General features: G+C 51.6%; 1 protein-coding gene across 1 annotated transcript in view; it reads right to left on the minus strand.

Moving 5' to 3' along the window:
- The window catches only part of ATP6V0D2 (ATPase H+ transporting V0 subunit d2), a 32,024-nt gene extending 24,484 nt beyond the window's left edge, over positions 1 to 7,540 (minus strand). Inside the window, exon 1 of the mRNA XM_008160367.3 lies at positions 7,411 to 7,540. Within this exon, the coding sequence (XP_008158589.2) occupies positions 7,411 to 7,540 (130 nt within the window). The remainder of the gene's footprint in view (positions 1 to 7,410) is intronic.
- Between the last annotated feature and the right edge of the window lie 13,084 nt (positions 7,541 to 20,624).

The following is a 20,624-nucleotide window of genomic DNA, read 5'->3' on the forward strand; positions in this document are numbered from 1 at the left end:
CCCGGATTTACGTGTTATTAGGGTCTGAAGACCAGACCGTCTTTGGCACCGTCTGGCCCGCAGCCGGGCTTCTGTCGCATCCTGGGGCGCAGGGGACGGCACGCGGCGCTGATGAAATAGCTCCTGTGCGCTCCACACGGACTCCTCGTCCCCCAGGAAACGCAGTCTGATGGGGACGAGGCACCACAAACAGAGGGCCCATCAGGGTTCAGCGACTAACACCAGGACCCTGGCTGAGGAACGTGCCAGGGAGGCCGCCACGCCCCGGCGCCTCGGTGCCCGCAGGAGCGAGAGGAAGGGCGCCGTGAGCCAGTGCAGGCGGCCGGGCCACCGCAGCCCCTGTCGCCAGAGCTTCAGGGAGAAGGGGAGTGAGAAACGAGCCAGAGAGCGAGCAGGGGTGTTCCAAGCAGGGCTGGCAGGCACCTCTCTCCTGAGGACACAGAAGCCATGGGGGGCGCGGCTGGTGGGGGTGGCTGGTGGGGGTGGCTGGTGGGGGTGGCCAGTGGGAGGCAGCAGTGACGCTTAAACAAGCGATTCTGTTCAGTGGCCAGGGCCCCTCCTCGGGATCTGGAGGAGGTTATGCGTCGGAAATGCTGTTTGTCTGGCTGCAGAATTTACTTGCTCAATTACCTATTTAATTAATTTAAAAATACACTTTTTGGGGGGCCATGTCTCGTTTGTCTTTTATTTCAGATCTTCCTATCATTTGACAGTCTGCATGCTCCGTGTGAGGACTGTTGGCCAAGGAAGGGACACAGGGCATTTCTGCAGAAACCGTGACATTTGCTCATGTGACACGTTTCTTTTAAGCAAAACAACTCGCAAACCTTCGGGCCACCAGGGAGACCCTGAAACTAAATGCCTCGCGGAGCTCGAGGGCGCCACGCCGGCCCAGGCACACTTGCACGCAGACGCTAAGAGCATCGCAGGACTCCCAGGCGGCCCGGGCCACGATGGGCCACCAATAACCGCAATGCCTCCACGCAGATTTACAGTGTTCACGATGGGTCCGCTCCGTCTTTCCCCAAGTGCTCATCGAGTAGGTACGTGAGGAATCAGACGCTGTGGAGACATGATTTGGAGTAACAGGCTTCTTTTTTAATCTTTCTGTACATTTTAATTTTAGAAAGCACTCCTTGCTCACGTACCACGAGAAGAGGCAGTCAGCACAGTGCGCTCTCTTCCTCTCCTCGTCCCAGTTTCCGATTCCGTCAGCTCTTACTTCTGCCTGCCCAGCGCTCACAGCTTTCCAGCCACTGCTCTCACCCTCAGGCGGGTTGGGTGTCTTCATTGCAGTCCTCACAGGAGCTTCTTCCGTGCTGAGGCCTGGGCTGGCTCTATCTCATGGCCAAGAGATTCTTCCAGGAAGGGCCCTGAGCTCCGGAGACTGGAATAGCTACTGATCTCACTATTGTAAATATGACTTGGCCATGCCCGGGGACACTTCCTTTCCTCAGGACGCTGGACATTCCCCTGGCACCTGCTGGTACATGGCCAAGGGTTAGGGCAGTTTTCTTCCGTCTCTCCTGAAAATGACTTACTTTTGCCCGAATGTCTAAAGAATTCCTTCTTTAGTCTTGAATCATAGTAACTTGATCAGTAACTGTCTCAGGTCAATGTATATTGTTCTTTCTCAGATTTTCCTGTGATTCAGTTTCCTATTTTGCTGTGTGGATTCTTCTCTTTCAGGGAACTCTTTTTTTTTTTTTTAAATAAACAGGCTTCTTAACTGCAGGCGTGAAAGCCTCTGCCAGTGAATCTGGTGATGGCCCCCAGAGCCCCCGGCCCGAGGACGGCGCCCAGGGACGCACAGCGCACTTGGAAATTCACGGCTTCTTCACCCAGAGAAGCTGCGCAACAAGTGGCGGGGTTTTTCTTTTTTATACAAATGAGGACATGAAAAATGTCCAACCTGTGGGATCACTGTCAATTAAATCGGATTATAGCAATAGAAAAAAGGCCTCGATTAGGCTCCATAACAAATACCAGAGCATGGGACACAGAGATGTGTGCGCGTGTGCGTGTGTGTGTGCGTGTGCATGCAGGCATGTGCAGGGGCTTACAGGTGTGCAGAGGTGTGTGGTGTGCACACATGTGTGCAGGCGTGTGCAGGGGCATGCAGGTTACGGGTCACAGTGGAAAATGGGTCTCTGGGCTCAGTCCCTGGGTCAGGAATTGCCTGATCACAACTGAGACAGGACAAGGACCAGGGCTGCGTGGTCATCTATTAATTCCCTGGGCAGATCAGTTTCAGGAAACGGAGTTTGTTGTCTGTCTTCTGGCAGCTTCCTGTCTGGGCCTCACTAAGCACGCAGACCCGCTCGCCAGGTGGGCGAGGTCAAGGCAGCCCCTCCAGGGCACCTGTTCGGGGTGCCCTCTGCGCAGGCCCTGGGTCCCCGACCCTCGGCAGTGTCTTCCTCTACAAGTGGGTGTGGGACCCAGGCTTTGGGGGTGCGGTGAGGATTACACCAGATGGCGGAGAGGAGCCAGTGTGTAGAAGCCACCGTAATATTAGTTCCTTTTTCTTCTCACTTGTGGCCTCTACACCAAAGTGATGTGACTCAGTTGGCTAAGAACTGTGGTTTTTACTCTCTAAACCAGAATTTTTTCCAACCAAAATATTGGAATTGACCATCATGTCTTACAATTACTCTGATTTTAAAATGTATATCATTGTCTATAAAAGCCACGTCTTCCCGTGTTCGCTCTTTTACCGTCCTCTTACAGCGATGAAGTGTCGCCCTCTTTGGCGTCTCACCGCCCGCCCCGCATCGCCTGCGTTTCCGTGATGCCTGGGTCCCAGCCTCCCACCTGTGGTTCAGAACCCCGGCCGCCCGGCACTGTGGCCACCTCCTAACGGACTCTTCACAGACCGGACGGTTTTAACAGACATTGTCTCTTAACCTTAACAATAACCCATCTCAGAGCGGAAACGCGGAGGCCAGAGAAATAACCCGCTCCTGGTGTCACAGCAAGTGTTTGACGCTCCTTCAGCATCTCAAAGCCCCGCAATCAGACCCTCAAGGCCCCTCCACCTTCTCCGGCCTAAATTCCAGCCTTATCTCCAGGCATTCCAGTCTCGGAGCCGCTGGCTCCATCCCCCACACGCTTTATTTCTCCTTATCAGTAATCCAGTGACTTTCCTGCGGCCCAGAACATCTCCCCAGCTCAACTCCCCGCCCCACCCACCGCGCATGGGCATTCTCCAACCTACTGTCGCCCACGTTTGGAATCATATCTCAAACACCACTAACCATAACCATGAAATGGGAGAATTATTTCAGGAATTCAAGAGTCTAGCAGAGAGTAATTCTTGTTGTAGATGCGCTGTCAGGTTCCTCGGGGAGCCCCGGGAACTCTTACGATTCAATCTACAAAACATCCTCAGAAATCTGTGATCGCCCTGGAAACCGGACGTAGGCCAGGGAGACGGCATTTCCGGGGTTTTATTTTCTTCTCTAGCATGAAAGCCCTTTTAGGGCATGGACTATACCTTTTTAATTTTTTTTTAATTTATCTATTTGATAGAGAGAGAGAGAGAGAGAGAGAGAGAGAGAGAGAGAGAGAGAGAGAGAGGTTTGTTGTTTCACTTGTTTATGCATTCATTGGTTGATTCTTGTATGTGCCCTGACCAGGGATCGAACCCACAACCTTGGCCTATCTGAGGACGCTCTCACCGAACAACCCCACCAGGGCAGGGACCATTCCTTTTCTGTCTGCACGTCCTTGGCTGCAGGAGAAAGAGCTTACTAGGCAGGGGTTGTTGACTAACTGCCACGTGAAGGCACCGCTGAGAAGGAATGAAGGTCGTGCCGCTTCGAGGGACGTCACTGTTAGTGAGATTTAACCTGCCCCTCTCAGTCCCTTCCAAACAGGACAGGACCGCGTCCTGTGACGGCTGGTCGCCTCCTCTCACCACGCCTGTTTGTTTTAGAAAAGACTTATTACTAAATCCTAGAGCTCTGCAGCATTCATTGTGCCACCTTGTCTTCTTTGAAGAGGAAAGGATGTTTGCAAGTCTTACGTATAATTTAAAAATCAGTCGGATGAAAACAGCAGCGCGGCCTGAAAAGCCGTGAGGGGCTCCTGCGCAGCTTAGTCCGAGGAGCCGCCGCGGGCACCGGCCTTGGAGGGCAGGCCAGGCCCCTGACCTCCGGGAGCGCCGTGGAGCCAGCGGAGGCGCGGAGGGCCCGGGCTGCGAAGAGTGAGGTCCAACAGGACAAGGGGATCGGTCATTCACGCCCCTTCGCCGTTACTAGTTGGTTCAAGTCTCTGGTAAAGAACGCAGCCTCCAAGCAGACCCGGCCCAGCTTCCCTCTCCTGCCCCTGCAGGGGCTGAGTCAGAGGCCCCGAGGCGGCTCCGCTCCGTCCCTCAGGGCAGCCTGGAACAGATGAGTGCTCTGACCACACGCACACAGTTCTGCACAAACATGAACACCAGGACTCCAAGGCTTGTCTGACAACCTTCCTTTCCTCTCTGCCGAGCCACCGGAAACCGTATGTGCTTCTTGCAAGTGGTTTGAAAACAATATGCTGAGGCCTGGCCACTGTGGCTCAGTGGTTGAGCGTGGACCCATGAACCAGGAGCTCAAGGTGCGATTCTCAGTCAGGGCATATGCCCGGGTTGTGGGCTCCATCCCCAATAGGGGGCGTGCAGGAGGCAGCCAATTGATGTTTCTCTCACATCACTGATGTTTCTCTCTCTCTCCCTCTCCCTTCCTCTGAAATCAATAAAAAACAACAATATGCATATATCAGACACTTCCTTTTTTAAAGATGAGAGGACTTATCTTTGCCAAGTTAGCTTTTCTCTTCTAGAAAGTGTCTGCTTCGGCACACAGTACTCTTGTGATGCTGCACCCCCACTCCTGTTTATCCATCATTTTATGTGCATGTTGTGTGCAAAAGCAAACAAATCCCAAAGTCCTTAACGTCTATCCGATAGGGAGGCTGGGCAGGCGGCTGCGTTCTCTCAGATGCAACAGGTGCACTGCCATTCACGTTACTTACAACCCACAGCGCGAGACACAGCCAGGCGAGGCGGGCAGGCAGTTGCTATGTCCAATGGAGCTGTGAGCAAGCGGGCCCTGGTCTTGGATCCTAACTCAGCTCAGAGCAGACATGCTAGTGAACTATGCACGCAGCCCTCCTGTCCTCCATCCTGAGGACGGCAGGAGGGGCAGGTTAGTCACGGCCTCTGGTCCTCGGCTCCGAGCCCAGGACGTGAACCCCTTATCGTGTTTAGACTGACCTTCTCAGCACTCACGACCCAGTTTCGTGTCACATTGATATTCCTGGGTGCCGCAAAGAGTCGATTGGCATGGATTCAAACATAGTTGTGCAAAAACGGTTGGAAATATACTATTCGGGGGAAGGAAAGAGAGACCCATGAGGTGCTAAGACAAGCAGCCGCGGAGGACGTAGAGGCCCGCACGTGCGGCTCTACGGGATCACTTCGGGTCCTTCCCGCCACCAATGGGCGTTCTGCGTGTGCAGCCGTGTGCAGCCGTGTGCACTTCACTCAGAAGGTCACTCTTCAGGTCTGCCGTGTGCAGCCTTCCCTTCTCCCCCAGCTGGAGCCGCGGGCGGTTCCTCTTGGCATTCCTTGGTGAGCTGCCAATGCCTAGTTGTGTACCCTGAAGACATTTCTCCCATCCAAGTACTAACCAGGCCCGACCCTGCTTAGCTTCCGAGATCAGACGAGATCTGGCGCGTTCAGGGTGGTATGGCCATAGACCTGAAGACATTTCTGTATTTGAGTTTAAATTTGCATTTCTTAGCCCATTTGAAAGTTTGACTGAAAACTAAATAGAATTTATTCAAATGACTTATCTCAGAAGCTCTCATTCTGTCAGGTCCATTAATTTTTTTCTACCTCAATTTATGCAGATTTTTGATACGAGACTCCTCAGTCCCCCACCTCCTCATATAACATGCTGACGTGACTAGGAGTTGGGATCATGTTTATTTTTGTAGCCAACAGCATTAGTTAGCATCTGGGAGCTTCTCCTGGCTGTGTCCATCGCCATGAAAGGAGATGGTGCATCGCTTATGGGCGGCTGGGCCTCCACCGCCCGACTGGTCAGACCACCCACAGTGACCGACCTCAGGCCCCTCAGCCCCCCTCTCCCCCCCCCACCCCCCGCGAGTTGCCTGCAAAGTCACCTTCACCTTCTTCCGCTTTGCAGTCTGGATCCTTACAGATTTCTTGCTTTTTCTAGAATGATCTGGAAGTTTTAAAGCACCTTCTTATGGACACATCCAGTACTGATTTTATAAGCATGTTTCAAAATGAGTGAGTAGCTGTTTTTAAGAATAAAAATACTGCACCATGAGATTTATTTGATACGGTTTTGAAGATATTGTAGCTTAGAGATAGTCTCCGGAGAGGGGGGACTGGGAGGTGTCAAAGGGCAGAAAGTTTCGGTTTCACAAGAGGAGCAGGTCGTGGGGATCTACAGCACAGCACAGAGCCTGTAGTTAGCCCCAACAATAATAGCGATACTAATGATGCTGATGATGGGGGGGGGGGTGTGGGGTGAGGGGCGGGTTGTGGCAGAGGTGGTGGTGGTTTCACAGGTGCACACTTATCTCTGAACTCACTGAGTTGTCTACAATAAACATGTACAGCTTTTTATGTCGACCAGACCTCAATCCCCTGGTTTCAAAACAGATAATTTCCATTTGCAGAGAGTTTCCAGGTTCTGACAACATTCTCCCACATACACCTCATTTATTTCTCCAAACAACTGGACCCAGTGGCGTGGCCATCGCACTTTCTAAAGGAGAGCCCCAGGTCTCCCCGGCACCTGCAGGCCCGCCCGCCGGCTCACCGCAGGCCGCTGGCTATTTGTAAGCGTCAGAGACACTCTCCCTCAGTACAAGCTGGGAAACTGGGGAGAGAGTGCAGTTCTCCAGGCTGAGGCTCTTAGCTTTTTTGTTGTTTGTTGTTTGCCATAGATCCCTGGGCAAGTTGGGGATGTCTTTATCCAGATAACATCTATAGATGCCCGGACTAAAAGCAGGTAGGATTCCAAAGTACAGTTAGCAAGGTGCCTGAAGACGTGCGACATTGTGCCAGGCAGTGGGTAGCTGGCTGAAGGGGGCAGACCCTCCGGGTTTGAACAGGGAGCACCGTGGTATCTCAAACACCAGGCCTGCGCCAGCGTCTGAACACACTGCCTTCCCACTGGTGAAAGTGCCTGCGCGCATCGTGAAAGGAAGGCAAACTTCACGCCGAGGATCCTGAACGCGGAGAAGAACTGCCTCCTGGTCCCAGCTCAGGGCCCTGAGGTCCGGGCCCTGGAGGAAGACCTGCTCTGGGCTGGGGCTGGGACCCGCCCTCCCCGGTGGCCCGCGGCAGCCCTTCCCGCATCCCTTCCCTCACCCCTCCCGGCGGGATCAGCTCACCCTCCAGGGTCTCGCACTGGACCAGGTTGAGGTAGTCCTGCTGGGTCAGGAGGCCGGCCTTGCAGCCTCGCACCAGCCCCTCCAGGTAGCCGTGGTCCACATTGAAGCTCAGCTCGGCGCTTCCCAGCATGGGGACGGTCCGAGGGTCGGGTCAGAGGGTTCCGGGGAGCAGCGTCTGGGAGCCACGGAGCCTCGCGGTCTGGGAACGCGCTGGCGGCACAGGAGTCACCGGGAAGCGCCTGCCCGGACAGCGGGGTCTTTGTGACTAGTTTTCTCCGGTGTCAGTGCCTTTGGGCAGAGGCCAGTGGTGTTGATGGCAACAGTGAATAAGCTGATGACCCATCAGCCCAGGAGGCCCCCCGGAGGGGGTGGGGTGAGGGGCGGGGCGGGCCCCAGCTGTTCCAGGAAAGGGAAAACACCGGAATGTTTTGTAAACATCCCTCCCCCAGCGGAGCTTTGTCCTCAATTTCTTCAGGACTAGCAATGTGAAGAAAGAGAGGGCCTTTTGGAAAATTGATTTTAGAGAGAAAGGGCAAGATAGAAACATCAGTGATGAGAGAGAATCATTGATGGGCTGCCTCCTGCACCCCCCACCCCCCTGGGGATCGAGCCCACAACCTGGTCATGTGCCTGATGGGAATTGAACTGTGACCTCCTGCTTCATAGGTCGACACCCAACCACTGAGCAACACCGGCCAGGCGAGGGCCTTTTTTAAAAAAAAAATCCTCACCCAAAGAGTGAGGATATTTATTTTTCCCATTGATTTTTATCGAGTGGGAGGTGGGGGAGAGAAACATCTATTTGAGAGAGACACAATTGGTTGCCTTCCACACCTGCCCCAGCCGGGGGTCGGGAAAGGAATGGAACCTGCAACCCAGGTATGTGCCCTTGACCCCTTGAATGGAACCGGGACAAGGCTGGCACTCTCACCTCTGAGCCACCCCGCCAGGGCAGAGAGGGCTGCTTTTTAATTTTTAAGTATGCTTTTATTGATTTTAGATAGAGGAAGGGGGAGGCAGAAACATCAATGATGAGAGAGAATCATTGATTGGCTGCCTCCTGCTCTCCCCACACTGGGGTTTGAGCCTGCAACCTGGGCATGTGCCCTGATGGGGAATTGGGAGCAGGCAGACTGAAGAATCCTAATCCAGTTCTTCCTGTTTGTTAGTTTTTGTTTTAAATTTCTTTGTTAGGAGTCATTTCAGACGTACACAAAAGGAAACAATACCAGACTAACCGCACAAATCCATTGCCTAGATTCAGTAACCATCGCTCAGGCCACGTTGGGTCAGCTTTGCGGCATCAGCAGGCTTTCTCTGGAAAGGCTCAGTCTCTGTAGCAACCAGTCCACTCGGCCACATGTAAATGAATGAGCGAGACTGTGTTTCAATAAAACTTTATTTACAAAAACAGGTGGTGGCCACCCTTGTCCTCTGAGTCATAGTTTTCGAACCCCTGACCTTTGACCTTGCCCTCCTCTTCCCCACCCTGAATAATTGTCAAGTAACACCAAGATATCCTATAGTTTTATCCATAACCATTTCAGTAGGTATCCCTAAAAGATAAAGATTCTTCTACAATGTCATCACAATCCTATTGCAATCAAGTTATTCCTTGTAATATTAAATATACCGTCAAAGTCCAAACTTTTTCGACATAAATTTTGTTGGTTTTACGCTTGGTTGGGTTCCTATGTCCCTTCGCGTCCTTGCATGGGAGCCTCTCCTCCCCGCTGCCTGCTGTGGAAGTGACTGGGTCATTGTCCCCCGTTTCCCACGGTTTGGAATGTGCTGATTCCATCCTGAGGTGTCAGTTAACTTACTGCTCTGTCGCCTCTAATTCGTATAAGGTAGTAGTTAGACCTGGAAGCGGGACCCCTTTATGCTGGATTGTTTTCCAAGAACCCTTCCCATCCGTTGTGAATCCTTGCCCAGGGTGCATGTAAGTCCCGCCTTCGCTTTGGCGTGTTTAATGTCAGCTCTGTGAGGACCACCCCCGATGCAGGTTCACTGGGGGAACAAAATGCTGATGCTTTAGTTTACCGTTAGGGACCGTCCCGGGGAAGACCTCAGTAGAACACTCAGCAGCTTTCCCGTGTGTCCTTTCAGGGTGTGGTCTCCACTGATGGGTTGGCCGCACCTGGGCAGGGGGTCACTGTCCAATGCGGCCGGTCCTGACGTCAGCCGTGGCTGGTATTGCTGCTTCTCTGGGCCTGGAGCTGACATACAACTGAGGCCTAGGTGTTATCTCTAGGGAGGGAAGGTCAGGGGACCGAACTGCATGACCTGCCACATGGTAGGGGAGGAAAGGTCACCCTGGGGGCGAGGTCCCCCCTACAATGGCTTGTCCATCCTGGTGACCTTCTGTACCTGGCTTAGTGTCTTTGCCCTGCTCTTATCTGAACTGCTGACCACAAGACCAGTATCTGCAGTGAGGGGGGCTGGGTGAGCCCCACGGGCGGAGGCAGGGTGGGGCACACTGCAGCAGGGGCTGGGAGCAGTCTCGCTCAGCACTGCAGGGCTTGGTGGTAGGCCCAGGTCACCTTTCCTTACCTTCTCCGGCACTTAGCTTTTCTGACAGACAGAACACACCGCCGACACCAGCCCAAGGGAAGCCCTCCCCAGAGAACTGGTCAGAGCACATGAACCAACTCCTGTGCATGTTTAAGAAACCAGCCGGATCCGAGTGCATTCAGTGAGGAAACCAGAAAGCAGGGGTGGCTCAGGCTGGCGCTCCAGGCAAACCTGGGGTGCCTCCCCTCCCCAATTCTCGTTACCGGGGCTGGGGGACACCTGCTTTCTCTTGCTTCTCACAGACCGGGAGCCTGTGATGGTGCTGGGAATCGCGGCTTCCGGGCCTTCGGCAGGAGGATGCTGAGGTTTGAGGTGAGGATGGGACTCGGCACCTTGCTGATCTGGGAGAATTCAGTCTGAAAGATCCCTTAATAATTTCTTCTTCCTGAAGAGATGGCAGAGCAGTTCAGGTGCTGGCTGTGAACTTGAGCCGCCAGTGACTGGCCATGTGCTGTTTGCCCTGATGGTTCACCTTTTGTACTTTAACAAAATAATAGTTTTGCTTTTATATGCTATTAATTATACTCGGGCCTGGGATAGTACATGTCTCCTTGTTCTTCAGTGACCCTGTTTCATTTCTGGAAACAAAACCTGCTCTAACAGCAACAGTTCTTAATCCTATCAGGAAAGAATCAATCGCCACTCATAATATTTACACAGGTATCGCTATAAAGAGCAGGTAAAGAGTTCAGAATCCTAGGAGGACTGTTTATTTCATAAGCTTGAGGTCATTAGTTAGTATTCTTGAGGCAGCCTGGTAAGAAGGTAGAAAAATTCCTTGGCAAGTGGATGGGGAAAGCAGGCAGACAGCTGAACCAGAGTGGCGGCGCAATTTCCAGCAGATGCAGAAAGTCACCTCCCTGGAGGTAACATCTAGGCCTCAGGTGCCTTTCAGCTCCAGGCCCAGAAAAGCAGCAGAACCAGGTGGGCGAAGCCAGGGCAGGCTGCGATGATCTGACCCTGCCCTGGTGCTGGCCATCAGTGGAGACCGCAGCCTTGAAAGGGCACCTGGAACACTGATGAATATTGTACTGAGGTCTCCCCTGAGGCCCCTAAACTCCCAGCCTTTAAAACGCTCAAAACAAAGGACCCTGGATCACGCCCCTGCCTTTCTCCTCCCCTTTTCTTCCCCCTGAGTCGTGCACCTCCTAAACTCCAGGGGCCCATGAGACTTGCAACAAGGGGAGCAATGGGCAGTAGCAGCTGGTCCGGGCTAACCCCGACCTGTCTCCAAGGCGCCCTTTCTCTGACTTCCCAGAGAAGGACCCTGAAAGCCAGCGGCTCCCATGACCATTCTGACAGCAGCGTGCCTTGCCTCACTTCTCTCCCTTAGCCTTTCTGAGCCACAGCAGCTCTGCCTAGGCCCCTGTTGCGTCTTCTGTCCCACACCCTCCCTTGTTTCCCTGTCCCAGCTTTAAGAAATGTGTGCTCACTGTCACCTGGACTCATATTGTGAAATCTTTTCTATACAAATTCAAGAACCCACACACCACCAGCGGCTCGGGGCCGACCGCTCCGTCCTGGTCCCCTTTCCGGTAACACTTTTACCCAAATTTTCTATTCTGACTTGCAGATAAATGAATAATTGCCCGAGCAAGCAAGATGATTACTTCTTCCTGTATTTTATATTTTGTTCTGTCTTTATTGTTTTATTTTCTGCTCAACTGAGCAAAGCATGCTTTTTGCAAAAATCCAACCATTACAGAAATACATGAGGTGAGGAGTCCCCTGGCACCAGCCCGAAGAGAGAACACCGATGGCCGTTTGGGTGAGCATGGAACAGGATACTTAAGCTCCAAGATATTTGATGCTCATGGTACCAGCATTCATTTTTCAAAAGGTCATTTTGGTTTTGGGCCACAAGAGGTCACCACAACATCACAGCAATTGTCGTCTGCTTCATCTTAACTGGACATTTTTCATTTGGGAAATGTCACATCAGAGTTTAAACGGGGCTTCCAGTTGCTTATGTCAGAGACTTTTTAAGACATCAGGAGCCCTGCTGTTCCCCATCTCCAAACATCGTTGGTCTCATCACTAATGCAAGCAAATTACTTCATCTTTTCACCTGTTACTTCACAGCCTGGTTTCACGACCACCTTGATTCACAGAGACTTACCACATCTCGAGGTGTTCTGTGAAAGGGGGCGGGTGGGGGTGAAAAGCCCGTGAACAAACAGGTTTGGGAGAGGCAATAGGTAGTAAGTAGGTCCCCTTGGACACAGAGTGAGCATCACCGAGTGGAGTCTCTGAGAAGTCCTTGGCTAACCTGGAAACGGTGTTTTCCAAACACCCGACTGGCCAGTGGCTGCCTCTGCTCGGGCACTTCAGGCCTCGACAACCTGAAGAAGTGGTATTCTTTGGAACATTATTTGAGAAATTCTGATTTATAACATTAATTATTATTTTTAAAATAAACTTTTTAAAATATATTTTTATTGATTTCAGAGAGGAAGGGACAGGAAGAGAGAAATAGAAACATCAATGATGAGAGGGAAATCTGATTGGCTGTCCCCTGCACGCCCCCTACTGGGGACCTAGCTCGCAACCCAGGCATGTGCCCTTGACCTGAATTCAACCCGGACCCTTCAGTCCGCAGGCCGGCGCTCTATACACGGAGCCTAACCGGCTAGGGCACATTAATTATTTATTTTTTATCTTTTAAATATATTTTATTGATTTTTTACAGAGAGGAAGGGAGAGGGACAGAGAGTCAGAAACATCGATGAGAGAGAAACATCGATCAGCTGCCTCCTGCACACCCCCCATCAGGGATGTGCCCACAACCAAGGTACATGCCCTTGACCGGAATCGAACCCGGGACCCTTCAGTCCGCAGGCCGACGCTCCATCCACTGAGCCAAACCGGTGTTGGCTAATTATTTTTTAGGGTGTTACAGAGCTCATGCATCACACTATTATAGAAGTATCCAACTCATTTTTTTCTGTTCCAAAGTATACTTATATTAAATAAAATGCGCATTTCAGTAAGATATCTTCAGTGAATGGCCGCCTTCTGGGAAGCCACAGCTCGTGGGAGGGGCTGAGACCGCGCATCCAATCACAGCGGCAGCGGGCTCGGCCCGCCCAGCGGCCGGCAGCTGATTGGCCTGGCTGTGCGGGCAGTGGGCGGGTGAGCGGTCCCGGATGCTGAGCTCAGCGCGGCTCCCGGGCTGGTCCTCACCCGTGCGCGGTCACAGGTGGACGTCCGGCCGGGGCCACTCCGGGCCGGTCACCTGCTCCTGCGCGTCCACTCGGCCCGCCAGGCGGGGACGGGCTCCTCCGGGCCGGGCCCAGGGCCCCGCAGGGCCGGGCTGCGGGCGAGCACGCGGCGGAGGCCGGCGCCTCGGGCCCCGCGGGCACAGCCACGCTGCTCCCGGCTGCCCCCTCGCTGGGAGCGGGCGCCTCCGGGCCCCTTCGGCGGTCACCGCGTTCAGATCAGTCGGCAGAGTTCGGCCCCAACAACGTCCTCTCTGCCCGGGCGGAGCCCCGCCGGTGGGGGCGGAGGGCCTCTCCGAGCTCGGCGCCCGCCGGCCCGGGGCTGGGGGGCAGGTCCCGCCTCCCCCGGCGGCACCGCGCGCCCGCACGGGAGCTCACGGGGTTTCCGCGGGGCCGGAGCTGAAGCGCGGAGCTCGTCTGGGTAGGAAGACGCGCTCCTCACGCGCAGGGGGTCCGCCTCCCGCTCCGCAGCCCCGGGACGGAGCCCGAGGTGTGGCCGCGCCCGGACCTCGGAGACGGTCGTTGGCGCCGGTTTGCTCCCCGCGGCAGCAGCACTGCCCGGGCCCGGGGCCGGGAGAGGGCGAGGCGCGTCCGCCAGCGCCGCCCTCCGGCCCCTGCCCACCCCGCGGCCGCAGTCGTTCAACAACCTGAAGAAATGACACCTTTTTGAATTCACATGTTTTAAAACTCGGTAGCTTTACAGTGCTTTCTTCGCCCCTCCAAACAGTTCCTATTTTTAATTTTTTTTCTATGTTGATGGCAGAGATCCCAGGACCTGTTGCATGGCGATTGCATGAACTGAGGATGAAAACTTCGCCAGTAGAAATAATAAATGACGTTATTATGCTGAGAATACTATAGGATGTCCCCCCAAACGTGTTCACACACTTGGAATAATTATAAAAAAGTGCTTATTAAAATACATTTCATTTTCAAAATTGAGCTCTCAGTTGTTACAGTGTGTGTACATTTTTTGGGACACCCTATATTTCTATGCGAAAGTATGAACTAAGGAAAATAAATTACTATAGATAGGACATTCGTTATTTTATGTTATAAGTATGATAAAATGTCACAGAAGGAAGATTTGTAACCAGAAAAACTTTTACACTAACAAAACTTACAGTCTTATAAAAGGAAAAAGGAAGGGACCTCAGAGGCCATTTGATATGATGTCACACCAGCTGCAGAAGTAGGGAGGGACTCCGCTTTTTGAGGCCAATTATTAAATTCCCAGATATCTCCCAATATCTGAAATCCCTCTTTCCTAATGAAGAAAAATGTGCCACATGCAGTTCCCATCAATTAGTTCTATGTCTGCAAGATACAAGGTTTTAAAAAAGTTTATTTTATTTGGTTTGCAAATTTCTCTTAAAAATTATTACAAAACAGCTTTTAAAAATATTTGAAGTGATTTTTCTTTTTGTTCTGGAAGTTTCTTGATGGAAGAGTTCTTCAAATGCCATATAGAATTAGAATTATAAAATGTATTGAAAATAACAAAGATTTGGGAACATCAAAGACAGTCTTATTGCCTTAAAGAGAGGGGAGCCCAACTTCCGAAAGAAAGGGTAAGGAATTGTAACAGAACCATAAGTCAATAATGGCAGAACTGGGGCATAGAAGGAAGATGTTCTGACTCCTGGCTTATGATTCACTCCACTATTTTAAAAGTGATTTGTAAAGTAGTCATAACTTCAGACAAATATGAGTTTACTATTATACAATTAACCCTAGAGTTGTATTCTCAAGTGGTGTTTTTATTTTATTTTATTTTATTTTATATTTTATTTTATTTTTATTTTATTTTTCTGGAGGGAAAACCTTCCGCCAGGGTATTTCTCTGTTTCCACCAGTAGATGGCAGGCTCCTGAGCACAGGTAATGTGAAGGCCCTCATGTGAAGGTCTAGGGTGGCGAACAGGGTCAATTTCGGTCACCAAGGAGAGGAGGCAAGAGTGGATGCACACTGCAGTCTTAGAGGGAAGTGTGCAGGGCCCGCGGGCAGGCTGCAAACTCAGGCAAGATTTAGCTGCTACTGCCTTGAGGGAGAATTCCTTCTCTGGGAAATGGCAGATTTTGTTCTTCAACTGCCTGGATGAGGCCACCACTTCAGCAAGGGCAATCTCCTTTTTAAAACAAACAGCAAACAAAAAACAACTGTTTGGGATCTTGATGAAGTCAGAGCTAAGTTGCCGTTTATCCAAAGTCGAAGTCGTTGATATGTCTCAGAGAGTGAGACTCAGCCACCGGCTCTGGTGACTTCTCCCAAAGACGACGTCGTGTTTTTCTTTTTTGTAAAGTTTGGGTCTACTTTTTGGATTCTCTTTTGAATCAGTTATAACATGCACATGGCACCCCCCTGATTGAATGGAATAAAATCTTTAATGTGTTTATTTTATATCAACATAAAAGTTACAATTTACTTGTTTATTTATATATTTTTGTTAATCCTCACCCAAGGACATTTTTTCCTTTTTTTTTTTTTTTTTTTTTTTTTTTTTTTTTTTTTTAGAGAGAGTGGAAGGGAGGGGGAGAGAGAGAGAAACATCAATATGAGAGAGACACATCGATTGGTTGCCTCCCGAACACACCACGACCGGGCCAGGGATCAAGGTGAAACTGAGGTCGTGCACTTGACCAGAATCAAGTTCACAACCCTTTAGTTCATTGGCCCACGCTCTAGCCACTGAGCCAACTGGCTAGGGCTGATTTATTTTTTGATAATTATTTCAAACAGGTGGCCATAGGTGAGAGTGCTGATGGGAAAAGAGACATTCTGAACGAATCATTTATTTGCTGTCTTTCTCTCTCCATTGGAATCTGAGGTCCATGTAGCCGGCATTTTTGTCTGTTTTGTGCACTGATGAACTTCCAGTGCTGAACAGAGCTTGGTGCCTAGCAAGGGCTTCACGACAATTTAAAACCATGAATTAGTGTTGACTTTCTCAAGAGGGAGCCATCTGGCGCCTTTATGTCGGAAAGCACGGGTGGGAGCGAACGTGCCGAGGAAGCGGGGCAGAGTGAGGGTGGCCTTGGTGCAAAGCATTTGGACTTTTTCGGGGCAACCAGGAGTCCCTGCAGGAGCCAGCTGGCGTCGTGCTGACAGTCAGATGCTGGTCTTGGCCTGGTTTCTGAAGCCAGGCTATGAAGACCCCGCCCAACAGCACAGCGACTTCCGCTCTGTGTATGCTCCCCCAGAGATGGGAGAGAACTGGGGTCACATGGATCCTCATTAGCCGGGAACACGGTAGCCACGGCGGTTTATAAAATGGCTCCTGGAGGAATCAGGCTCAACTCCTGGCTGCCGTGTTTGAACACTGGATGACGAATCGGACAGTGACCAGATACCGACACAGTTGCTCTCAGGATGTCTGTACACGCTGGGAATTCTTTTTAGAGTGTTTTTGGGAAGATTATTATTATTTACTTCAGAATAAAAGATGGTATTATTGACTTCGAACTGCAAACCCTAGAAACACATAAATATGAAAAAAATTTAGTGCAAGACCAAAAGGAGAAACTCAGAAACATGGTGGGAAATCATGCCTGTTTTCCAATTTTCTGTGTCATTATTACACATATTTCTATTTAATTATGTAAACTTAAACACCCTTTTATTACCCACGGTGGGAAGTCAGACATATTCTTTCACAGCCAGAGACTATAACCTCAGTCCAAAACCGTCTGAGATGCCACGGAGCCGTGAAGCTTGGTCACGCATCCTCTGACCTGCCGCATCCTGTGGCGGTTTGTTTGCACACGCTGATCCTGCCTGAGAAAACCTGCCGGCCGGGGGGGATGTGAATTGTCCACCACGAGGAGCTCCGGTCAGATTGCGTGTGGAGAGCACGGAGGTTCCCCGGCCCTGGGCGCCCCCATCCGCGGTGCTGGGCGGCCCTCCCTGTTTCCAGTCAGTGGCTCCCTGTCGTCAGGGCTACAGTGACGCACTCCGAGGCCACAGGGAAATGCAGTCCCAGCCCTGAAGTGGGAAGGAATATAGATTTGTGGAACTCGAGTGAGTCTCTCGGGTGTTTTGTGATGCTTCAGTAGCTTGTAAGTTTCTGCAGTTCTGAACCCAAAGCCAAATCATTCTACTGTTTAACGGCCAGTTTTCCCTTTGAATGTAAGCCCAGATCTGGAAGCATCCCCACAGGGTCTCCGCAGTTTCCAGGGACGATGCAAGGAAAGCTATGGTTTCAAGCACATGAAAAGCGACTGATGCATTTCTGCCCTGATAACCCTCACCGTGGAATTATTTCTGAAATGGCTGCCACAGGAGGCGAGAAGAGACTGGGAGGAGGAGCGGTGGGGAACCTCAGGACTTCGTTCCTGCAGACGGACCGTGAGCTGAGGGACATCCCCGGAGCAGCCAGTGTAAGCAGCCAGCGCTCCCGTAAGTGGGCGGAGCTAGCACCCTCACTCCTTCTTGGTGATGTTACTTGTCTCCACATGCTAACTGGGAACGTCCTTCATTGAAAAACGCAGTTCTCTTACTCCTGTCAGAGGTTTTTACAGGAGTGTCCAGATCCTCCCCTCCTCATTGTTCTAACGGAGTACACACACACACACACACACACATGCACATACACACACCACACTACACACCACACCACACACATCACACACACCATGCACATACACACACCACACATACACACACACACACACACACCACACCACACTACACACCACACATACAACACACCACACCACACACATCACACACCATACACACACACATACCATACTACACACCACACATACAACACACCACACCACACACATCACACACACCATGCACATACACACACCACACATATATACTACATGGACACACACACACACCACACACACTACACACCACACATACACCACACCACACCATACACATCACACACCATACACATACACACACCACACACAAACGACACACCACACATATACACACATCACACACACCATACCCATACACACACCACACATATACACTACACGGACACACACACACACACACACCCACACACTACACACCACACATACAACACACCACACCACACACATCACACACACCATACACATACACACACCACACATATACACTACACGGACGGACAAACACACACACCACACACCACACACCACACACTACACACCAAACATACAACACATCACACCACACACATCACACACACCACACATATACACTACACGGATGGACAAACACACACACCACACACCACACACCACACACCACACATTACACACCAAACATACAACACACCACACCACACACATCACACACCATACACATACACACACCACACATATACACTACACGGACACACACACACACCACACACTACACACCACACACTACACACCACACATACAACACACCACACCACACACATCACACACACCATGCACATACACACACCACACATATACACACATCACACACACCATACACACACCACACATATGCACTACACAGACACACACACACTACACACCACACATACCACCCCCCCCACACACACACACATATGCACACACCGCCATACACACACACCACACCACATCTTCTATACCCCCACACACAACATATACACACATCACACACATGCACACCACATGCACACATACGTACCACACACATACCACACACACCCTACATACGCACACACATACCACACCATATACACACATCACACACACACACACATACACATACACACACCACACACATACACACACATACACAGAGACACACAGACATACCACACAGACATGTACACACACATACCATATACACACGCCACACACACATAGCACATACACCACACACACACATACCCACACATACCACACACATACACATACGTACCACACACACCCCCACACACACATATACACACATCATACATACACATACCACCACACACACCACACACACATACCACACCACACCACACAAACCCTACAACACACCCCCACACACAACATATACACATATCACACACACACCGCCACACACCACACACACACATGCACACCACTTACACACCACACACATATATGTACCACACCACACACCCTACACCCCCCCACACAACATATACACACATCACACACACACCACACACACATACACATACGTACCAAACACATACCACACACATACCACATGGCATATACACATATCACACACACACCACACACACATGCACACCACACACACACATACGTACCACACACCCCCTACACACACCACCACAACATATACACACATCACACACACACACCACCACCACACACATGCCCCCGCACCCGCCTCCCACACACACACCCTACACACACAGAGGCTGTAGAAAGTGGGGTGACCGCAGGCCCAGTAGTGGGGTGCGGGATGGAAGACTCTGGGTCGGGTTGAGACAGGGGAGGAAGGTGAGCGCCACCGAGGGCTGAGGCAGGTGCGCTGATGGCCGCGGTCCGCAGTCTCCCCGGGGAGGCCCCGGCGCGGAGCACACCTGCTTCTGGCCCCCGCCCCCCCTTCTACCAGGGAGCACTCTGTGTGAACGAGATTATTCCTCTCCCCGGCGGTGGGCGCACGGCCTGCTCAGCACTCAGTGTGGCATGATGAAGAAGAAGTATAGACCCTTGAGCGAAAAGCCCGGGGTTGGAAGGGGCTGGAGGAGGAGGGGGAGGCTGGATGGAGGTTGGATGGAGGCTGGATGGAGATTATATGTGTGTATATACACTACATGGACACACACACACACCACACCAGAGAGGCTGGATGGAGGTTGGATGGAGGCTGGATGGAGGCTGGGTGGAGGCTGGGTGGAGGCTGGGTGGAGGCTGGGAGACGCGGAGTGTTCTCACAGGTCTGGCTGTGGCGCTCGCCCCGCGTCTCCGTGTGCTGTGATACCGCAGGCCTCGCTGGAAGAAGATCAGGAATGATTTGAGTGACAGCACAGAAGCAAGTGATTTCCCCCGACGTCTCGAGAAAAGCAGGAGTGGAAGCCCTGTGATTTCAACTAGTTTCCCAAACTCCTTCTTTAGGAACCCCTTTAATAGGACCTGGACACTTTCTTTGGTAATTACGTCCAGAAAACTTCAGTTCTAGGACTTCTGACAAATGCAGGGCCCGTGACCCCCACCAGGGTGCAGACCAGCCTCGCACAGCAATGCACACTGAGCCCAGCACTGAGCGTGAACAGGAGGTCACTGCTGGATTCCCAGTCAGGGCACTTGCCCGGGCTGCGGGCCTCACCCCTGGTGTGGGGCCTGCAGGAGGCAGCTGATCAATGCATCTCTCTCCTCATTGATGCTTCTATCCCTCTCCCTCTCCCTTCATCTTTCTCCGAAATCAATAAAAACACTTCATATCCATATGAGAGGAGGCTGAGTCAGGCAA

The sequence above is a fragment of the Eptesicus fuscus genome, chromosome 19, assembly GCF_027574615.1.
Source record: "Eptesicus fuscus isolate TK198812 chromosome 19, DD_ASM_mEF_20220401, whole genome shotgun sequence".
Classification (NCBI taxonomy): domain Eukaryota; kingdom Metazoa; phylum Chordata; class Mammalia; order Chiroptera; family Vespertilionidae; genus Eptesicus; species Eptesicus fuscus.